At 41.6% G+C, this 8,470-nt stretch overlaps 2 protein-coding genes across 3 annotated transcripts in view; one reads left to right on the top strand and one right to left on the bottom strand.

The window, feature by feature from the left end:
• LOC106809637 (multiple coagulation factor deficiency protein 2 homolog) overlaps positions 1-7,625 on the top strand; it is a 17,639-nt gene extending 10,014 nt beyond the window's left edge. The window contains exons 2-6 of one of the 2 annotated variants that reach the window (XM_014812800.1): positions 3,734-3,919; positions 4,371-4,454; positions 5,044-5,210; positions 5,890-6,017; positions 7,012-7,086. In XM_014812800.1, the coding sequence (XP_014668286.1) occupies positions 3,759-3,919; positions 4,371-4,454; positions 5,044-5,210; positions 5,890-6,014 (537 nt within the window). In that variant the 5' untranslated portion in view covers positions 3,734-3,758 and the 3' untranslated portion in view covers positions 6,015-6,017; positions 7,012-7,086. Of the gene's footprint in view, positions 1-3,733; positions 3,920-4,370; positions 4,455-5,043; positions 5,211-5,889; positions 6,018-7,011 lie in introns of both variants that reach the window. The other variant, XM_014812799.1, reaches the window with a different exon arrangement.
• LOC106809635 (bifunctional lysine-specific demethylase and histidyl-hydroxylase NO66-like) overlaps positions 1-8,470 on the bottom strand; it is a gene marked incomplete at its 5' end in the record, with an annotated part of 38,573 nt that overhangs the window by 21,058 nt on the left and 9,045 nt on the right.

Genomic DNA, 8,470 nt, shown 5'->3' with positions numbered 1-8,470 from the left:
GGGACATGTGGCCAACACTATAGTTATGCTTGGTTTATCGGTGATGTGATTAGCATATTGTGTGTGAAAATTAGTGCAATGTGAACCGCAGCATGGTCAGGAGTAGGAGCCTGCTGCTTGAGTAATAGGCATGTAGGAGTAGGAGCTGCTTGTTGAGCTATAGAGTTTGGCTTACCGGCGGACATGTCAATGTCAGCTATTGCATTCAATAGTGTCAATACGTCGTACCTTTTGTTTAGTGAGGATGAAGTTTACTTTTATCTTAAGCTCTTGTATATTCTGTGTGTGCTTCTATTCTAACAGCCTCTACGGCACAGTTGGAAAGTTTTCACTAACGAGGTCTGGGAATAATGTACTGAGTACGAGAAGAGAGACCCGACATGAGCATACTACCTTACTGCTGTAACCGAGTGAAACTAACATGTTTAGCGAATAAATTCCACCAAGAATTACGAAGAAGGAATTTATTACCAACATTTAAAATGAATAGATGCATCCTTCGACCATTTCATGTCAACAATGCTGCGCTTTCTTAGTACGTTTTCGGCGCTTACTCATGCGAATCATTTGTGCAAGGTATTTTAAGTAAAACGTATCGCAATAGTCTCTTGTTGCGCATTCGTGGCACGTTTACAACTTATATTGTCGCATTCGTCGCACGTGCTTATCATTGTCGCACGTATTGTTCGCATAGAGTCGGCGCCTGCGTTTCTCGTTGATGTATCAATTGCAGAACTATAGACAGGAGTCTTTGAGGACGCATGATACGATAGAGATCGTTACCCTATCATACATCGAATACGTTCTCGCCCGCGGAGGGAACGAAGAGATTCAAAAAACGCAAGGAATCTCCAGAAACAACAACAAGCAGCAGCCGCACAGCCAACAATGAGAATTGTTAGACAAATTAATAAAATTTGGCTATTTACTGGCGTGCAGAACTGCGCCTGGACGATTCTAGAACCGAAAACCATATACGTAACATTACCCTTCATAATATACTTTACTATTACGAAGCTTCCATATTTCTATATGGATACTATATATATATATATTCGATTTCTTCCATATTAAAAATTGTGAGGCTATGGTTCACCGTTACTAGCAGATATAAGAAATAGACTAGTTATAATTTCTATGTCCGCTCTGATAAGCCTTTATGATATTACAGGCTGCCGGCCGTGTGTGGGAACCTAAACTGTGGAGGCGAGGGGGATGGCAAGAGTGACAGAAAACACTGAAGTCTTGACAAGCCTAAACCTTAATGTAATGCGTATACTACGTGTCTTACTTATTGTTAATCAGTGGTGTTAAAGTCATTAAGCATGAGTTTTGTTTTGCCTAAATTCGAGGAATATTAAAAGCAAATATTTTTGATATATTATCACGCATAATATTATGCTATCTTTATTTTGCCCGACGCTAAAAACATCACTCCATCAAAAACATCATGCAGGCCACGCGCTGCCATCGAAACATACGTGAAATCACGTTCACGTACATCACACCGACTAGCGGTGGACACCAGATAATTACTCTGCTGACGACGCAGTGGAATATTCACCAGCGCTATTACGTACAGCAAACAATTGATAAAACTTAAGCCTATCCGCGAATTACACGATAGACACAACACGTGACTGGCCAAATTCCTTACTCTTCCAATGTCAAATAGCAGAACCTGTTGTTTAGACTCAAACCTGATAGCTTTAGACATGATAAATACCTCCGTCACAATCTATTAAAGCGCCTAACTACCTACCTGCTGCCTGCCGCCTGCTGCCTGCCTTGCCTCTGCCTGCCTGCCTGCCTGCCTGCCTGCCTGCCTGCCTACCTACCTACCTACCTATACAGTGATATAAGCGGCTATAAAGGCCGGGACCCGGGCAGAATCTGGGATTCTCTCTCGACAGCCAGGTGAACCTGCGATTACTGCATCTGTAACAGCATTCAGTGTGTCAACCTATATTAAACATCGAGTCATGGTATTTATCCTCTGACTTCGTCTTATCTATGGGTTTTGGCTAACAATAGTAACATTATAATCTACAACGACATAGTAACGTTAAAATCAACGTTACGTAATGAAGTTAATAATTACTCCTAATACTCTCTCACTTTGCACAAATCTCCTGGGAACAGTTAGCAGTGACTTGTTGTTAACGACTGACACAATTCATTCACGCGGGTTGGGTCCGACATTATCAGGTTCATTACAAACGTTTCAACTATCAACTTTCATGCATATTTTTCCATGCATGGATTCGAAAATACGTTTGACGCCTTTTCCCGCTCAATCTCGCTTCTTTTCTTTCTCTCCGAGGCCCAATGATTATAAATCAAGCAACACCTCATTTGACAATTTGTCAAACGTTTATTATTACAAAGCAGTTAACAACTATTACCATCATACACACACGAACAAAATACCATAACGCTGAAAACATTACTCCGTAATTGCACTGAGAGAATTTTCTTGATAAACTGAAATTGAGCAGGAATTTCTCCAAGCTACATTTTTTCACAATTATCGCAGGATCGAATCCACAACTGCGTTCACAATTCTACAATCGCCACCATCCAAGCCCAAGCAACAGAGCTTACCTATTTTGAGAGCATAGGCATCAACTATCCTAATAGCTTCTCTGTGACACTCTTAGGTCCAAACATGAATTATATGGCAGCAGAGAAAAATTGAGTTTTGCCACATCACCACAGCTAGCTAGCTCATAAACGCGGCCACACTTTACGACAATATTCATTCTACATATTTTGCCACTTCCATGTTAAAAACATCCGCTCTTTGAATTACTGACCCCTCTCTCAGACTGTCCGCATTGGTCAACTGAGGCTGCATTATGAGACACTGCACATAATTCCACAATGCAAATTCAAAGATAATTACTAGAATAAAACAAGTAATTTCATTTGCAGCTTGCAAACGACCCACCTCTTAGAAGCCCACAACTGAATTCACATTGACACATCTTATAACCCTTTCCAGAGCCATATCTCGCTCATTACCATAACAAAGATGGGGACAGTAGTTATAAGGTAACAATCCAAAGTTAGACACAATAGCCCCTTACAATGTTGGCACCTAATAGCAGAAGGCTTCCTGACTGAAGCGAATTAATCATGATTGCTCGGGAACACACGATTTGAATAGCTGGCTAGTGTCTTACATACATGGCTGCCATCGCTGCTACAGTGCTGCCATCTGTGAGTCTCAGTCGTCATTATAGAAGATGGATTGGAGCGGTGCTCTTGTCACGAGTAAGCCCTTCTCGTACAATGACGTCGCTAGTCCCACCTGCACGAGAAAAGTCAATCATAGCTTTTAGACAAAGATGATCTGACTCCAGGCCAATTTGTGTTAACCACATATGGCAAAAACAGGCACTCACAGCAATGATATAGTTACCTTCTTCTTTAGTGCCGCCACTAGTAAAGGTAATGGAATTAAAAATGCTTTATGTATATATATATATATATATATATATATATATATATCAGAAGTAGATAATAGGGAAACCTAGGATAGGGAATTCCCTATTATCTACTCCTGATATCAGTGTACTCGCATTTGCACACTCACGCACGTGTGTGGCAATTCCCACTATACTATTCACACACGCGACGATGACACGAGATAGAAATGAACTCATCAACCCTGAGCGGTACTAACACGCGTTTGCGCTAACCGTGTCAACGCGTTTCCAAATTATAACAGATCATAACTAAGCGACGTGACAAACATGGACTGGTTCACAAGACGTCTACTGGACATCTGTCTCATCGTCAGCTGTAGTGTCGTGTTCGTCATCTCACATGGCCAGCACAGACCGGCAAAACACAACATCGACGACTTGCAGGGCACCAACAGGTTCAGAGACAAGGAGTTTGTACAGGATAGAGAGTAAGAATTAACTACGTGTATTAATTATACCAACTTATATTATTTACATTCTGCTTCTTCGCGGCACAGTGATGCTTTTCTGTGTTTCCCAAAGTTGGGATGTTGGTGTTAAAGTTCGAGTGCGTTGAATTATGACTGTCATGTCTTCTGTAATATCGCCAACGTTCTGCTTAAAACCACAAAATGCTTTGTTATTATTATTATTATTATTATTATTATTATTATTATTATATTATGATTATTATTAGTATTATTAGTATTGCTACTGCTGCTGCTGCTGCTGCTGCCGCTGTTGTTGTTGCTGTTGTTGTTGTTGTTGGTGGTGGTGTTGTTGTTGTTGTTGTTGTTGTGTCGTCATCGTCGTCGTCGTTATTGTCGTTAATGCACATGCAGTAAACACCATAATTTATATAGATTCTAAAATTGTGCTGATATTTTGCTTTCATGATAGACACGTGAAGGAACATCTAAAGGACCTAGCCGATATAGACGAAGAGAAAATGACACCAGAAGAACTAGAATTCCATTACTTCAAGTATGCAACCTTTTAATGTTTCCTATCGAGTATGTGCGCACAGCGGTGTGTTTCTGTCACCGAGTTACGTAAGAGATAAGCGTACACATAAATTGATGATATTTCCATAGTTACATAACAACAGCGAGAACTGTGTTCAGAACACATCGCTACTACGTTTACTTTAGTTGAGTACTAATTTCCGGACTGCTTGCACGATGAACGTTCCGTGAGTCAATTCAATGAAATCCATCAGCTAAAACAAATCAAAATTGTTAGTTAAACCCCTGTTGGAAAAACTCCTACCACGACACCTGTCATGGCTGGCAGCCACTGCTAGTCCCTGTACGGTGCCAATATTAATTTTTTTTTGTTATAATAAATATATTAAAATTTATTATATATAATTTTTTTTTTTAATTTAAAAAAATATTTTTAATTTTTAATTAAAAAATAAATTTATTAATTAATAAAATAATTTATTTAAAAAATGTATATATTTTTATATACAATAATAAATTATTTCATTCTATTAAAATAATAAATATTCATTAATTAATTACGGTGCCGGTTGGGCTGACGTGGATCGCTGTTGTTGCTGCGGATTCAGACTGCATGACTTTGACAACAACACGAAGCTAGATGGACTGGAGATTCTAGCAGCGCTGACACACGCCATCCCATGGGAAGAGCAGGATGAGAAGGATGCGAGCGGACTGCGGAAGGATCCGGCAAAGATCAAGGAGCTACAGGACGATCGGCTACGATCCTACGTCGGTGAGACTTAAGCTAATTTATACGTTTACTGACGAGTGTTCCAATGACATGACTGTTCAGTAACATGACTGTTCACTAACATGGTTGTTCACTGACATTACTGTTCACTGACATGGTTGTTCACTAACATGACTGTTCATTGACATGGTTGATCACTGAAATGACTGTTCAGTAACATAAATGTTCACTGACATGACTGTTCACTAACATGGTTGTTCATTGGCATGATTGTTCACTGACATGGTTGTTCACTGACATGACTGTTCACGAACATGATCATTCACTGACATGACTTCAATGACATGAGTAGTCACTGGATTGACTGTTCACTTGCATGACTTTTAAATGGAATGGCTATTCACATGAATGACAGTTCAATGGAATGGCTATTCATGTAAATGACTGTTCAATAGAATGACTATTCACGTAAATGACTGTTCAATTGAATGACTATTTACTGGATTGACTGTTCACTAGAATGATTGTTCGCTGGAATGACTGTGACATAATAATTTTGACTACCCCAACACCAGTTGGCCTATAGGTTTTTTGCGTACACATAACAGCTCATTGTCAACCAATAACAGTGTATTTGGGGGAGGAAGGTGTTACATACGACTCCTTTGTGAACCGCATGCTTGTTTACTGATAACATTTGCCTCCTCACATCACTCTGCAGACATTATAGATATCATCATGGATGAGGATGACACGGATGGTGACGGATACCTTACCTATTATGAGTTTATGGTATCAAGAAGGAAGGGGCGCGCAACTCCCATAATACCTTCAACGATATCATAAGATGTATGATGGTAGTAGGAATATGGTGATGGGATGATGGTGGCGGCGACGATGGTGGTGCTGCTGCTGCTGTTGGTGGTGGTGGCGACGGTGGTGGTGCTGCTGCTGCTGTTGGTGGTGGTGGTGCTGCTGGTGTTGGTGGTGGTGGCGGTCGTGGTGGTGGTGCAGCTGTTGGTGCTGCTGCTACTGGTGGTGGTGGTGGTGCAGCTGTTGGTGCTGCTACTGGTGGTGGTGGTGGTGCAGCTGTTGGTGCTGCTACTGCTGGTGGTGGCGGTGGTGGCGGCAGGGCTGCAGCTGTTGGTGCTGCTACTGGTGGTGGCGGTGGCGGCGGCGGTGGTGGGGACATGGCAACACTATAGTTGTGCTTGCTATCGGTGATGATTTGGCATATTGTGGTGAATAGTGCAATGTGAACGTAGCATGTAGGAGTAGGAGCTGCTTGTTGAGTATCGAGTTTGGTTAGGCAGATGTAATGTCAGCTATTGCTTCAATAGTGTCAATACGTCGTACTTTTTTGTTTAGGAGGATGAAATTACTTTTATAAGCTCTTGTATATTTGTGTGTGTTCTATTCTAACAGCCTCTACGCGCACATTTGACGTTTCACTAACGAGGGAATAATTACTGAGTACGTGAAAGAGAGACCCGACATGAGCATACTACCTTACTGCTGTAACCGAGTGAACTACATCGCTTTAGGAATAAAAATATCCACCAAGAATTACGAAGAAGAATTAATTACCAACATTTAAAATGAATAGATGCATCCTTCGACCATTTCATGTCAACAATGCTCGCTTTCTTAGTAGTTTTCGGCGCTTACTCATCGTAATATTTGTGCGGTATTTTTAAGTAAACGTATTGCAATAGTCTCTTTGTTCGCATTCGTCGCACGTGTGACAACTTATATTGTCGCATTCGTCGCACGTGTTATATTGTCGCACGTATTGTCGCATGAGTCGTGCCGCCTGACGTTTCTCGTGATGTATCAATTGCAGAACTTATAGACAGAGTCTTTGAGGACGATGATTACGATAGAGATGGTTACCTATCATACATCGAATACGTTCTCGCCCGGCGGAGGGACGAAGAGATTCAAAAACGCAAGGATCTCCAGAAACAACAACAGCAGCAGCAGCCGCACAGCCAACAATGAGAATTGTTAGACAAATTAATAAAATTGGTATTTACTGCGTGAGAACTGCGCTCGACGATTTAGAACCGAAATCAATATACGTACATTATTCATATACTTTACTATAACGAAGCTTCCATATTTCTTATATGGATATATATATAATCGATTTCTTCCATATTAAAAATTGTGAGCTATGGTCACCGTTACTAGCAAATATAAGAAATAGACTAGTTATAATTTCGATGTCCGTCTGAAAAGCTTTTGATGATATTACAGCTGCCCGTGTGTGGGAACCTAACACATGTGGAGCGAGGGGTGATGGAGTGACAGAAACCCTGAAGTGTTGAACAAGCCTAAACCTTAATGTAATGTCTATACTACGTGTCTATAATTGTACATCAGTGCGTGTAAGTCATTAAGATGAGTTTTGTTTTGCTAAATTCGAGGAATATAAAAGCAAATATTTTATTATCATCATAATATTTTATTGTATCTTTATTTTGCCCGAGTAAAAACATCATCCATCAAAACATCATGCAGCCACACTTCCATCGAAACATACGTGAAATCATTCACGTACATCACACCGATAGGTGGACACCAATAATTACTCTGTCACGACGTAGTGGAATATTCACCAGCAATATACCGTACAGCAACAATTATAAAACTTACGAATTACACGATAGACACAACACGTGTGCCAAATTCCTACTCTTCCAAGTCAAATAGCAGAACCTGGTTGTTTAGACTCAACCTGATAGCTTTAGACATGATAAATACTCCGTCACAATCTATAAAGCCCTAACCTACGTACCTGCCTGCCTGCCTGCCTGCCTGCCTGCCTGCCTAGCCTGCCTGCCTGCCTGCCTGCCTGCCTGCCTGCCTGCCTGCCTGCCTGCCTGCCTGCCTGCCTGCCTGCCTGCCTGCCTGCCTGCCTGCCTGCCTACCTACCTACACACGAGCGAACGTGACATGAACAACATAGCAGCGCGTAATGAGCGTCAGTGCGTTTTATTTGTGTGTGCGTGGAATACACGCACGTACGCACATCCACACACACGCGAGCACACACGTACACACAGACATACACACACACACACACACGCACACAGACACACACAGACACGCGCACGCACAGACACCCATACAGATACACACACGCGCGCACGCGCGCACGTACGCACGCACGCTCGCACGCACGCACACACACACACACACTCACACACACACACACACACACACACACACACACACACACACACACACACACACACACACACACACCACCCACACACACACACACACGACACACACAC

The sequence above is a fragment of the Priapulus caudatus genome, unplaced genomic scaffold, assembly GCF_000485595.1.
Source record: "Priapulus caudatus unplaced genomic scaffold, Priapulus_caudatus-5.0.1 Scaffold370, whole genome shotgun sequence".
NCBI classification, from domain to species: Eukaryota; Metazoa; Priapulida; class Priapulimorpha; order Priapulimorphida; family Priapulidae; genus Priapulus; species Priapulus caudatus.
Note: the sequence above shows the minus strand (reverse complement) of the source record. Positions and strands in the feature narration are given on the sequence as shown.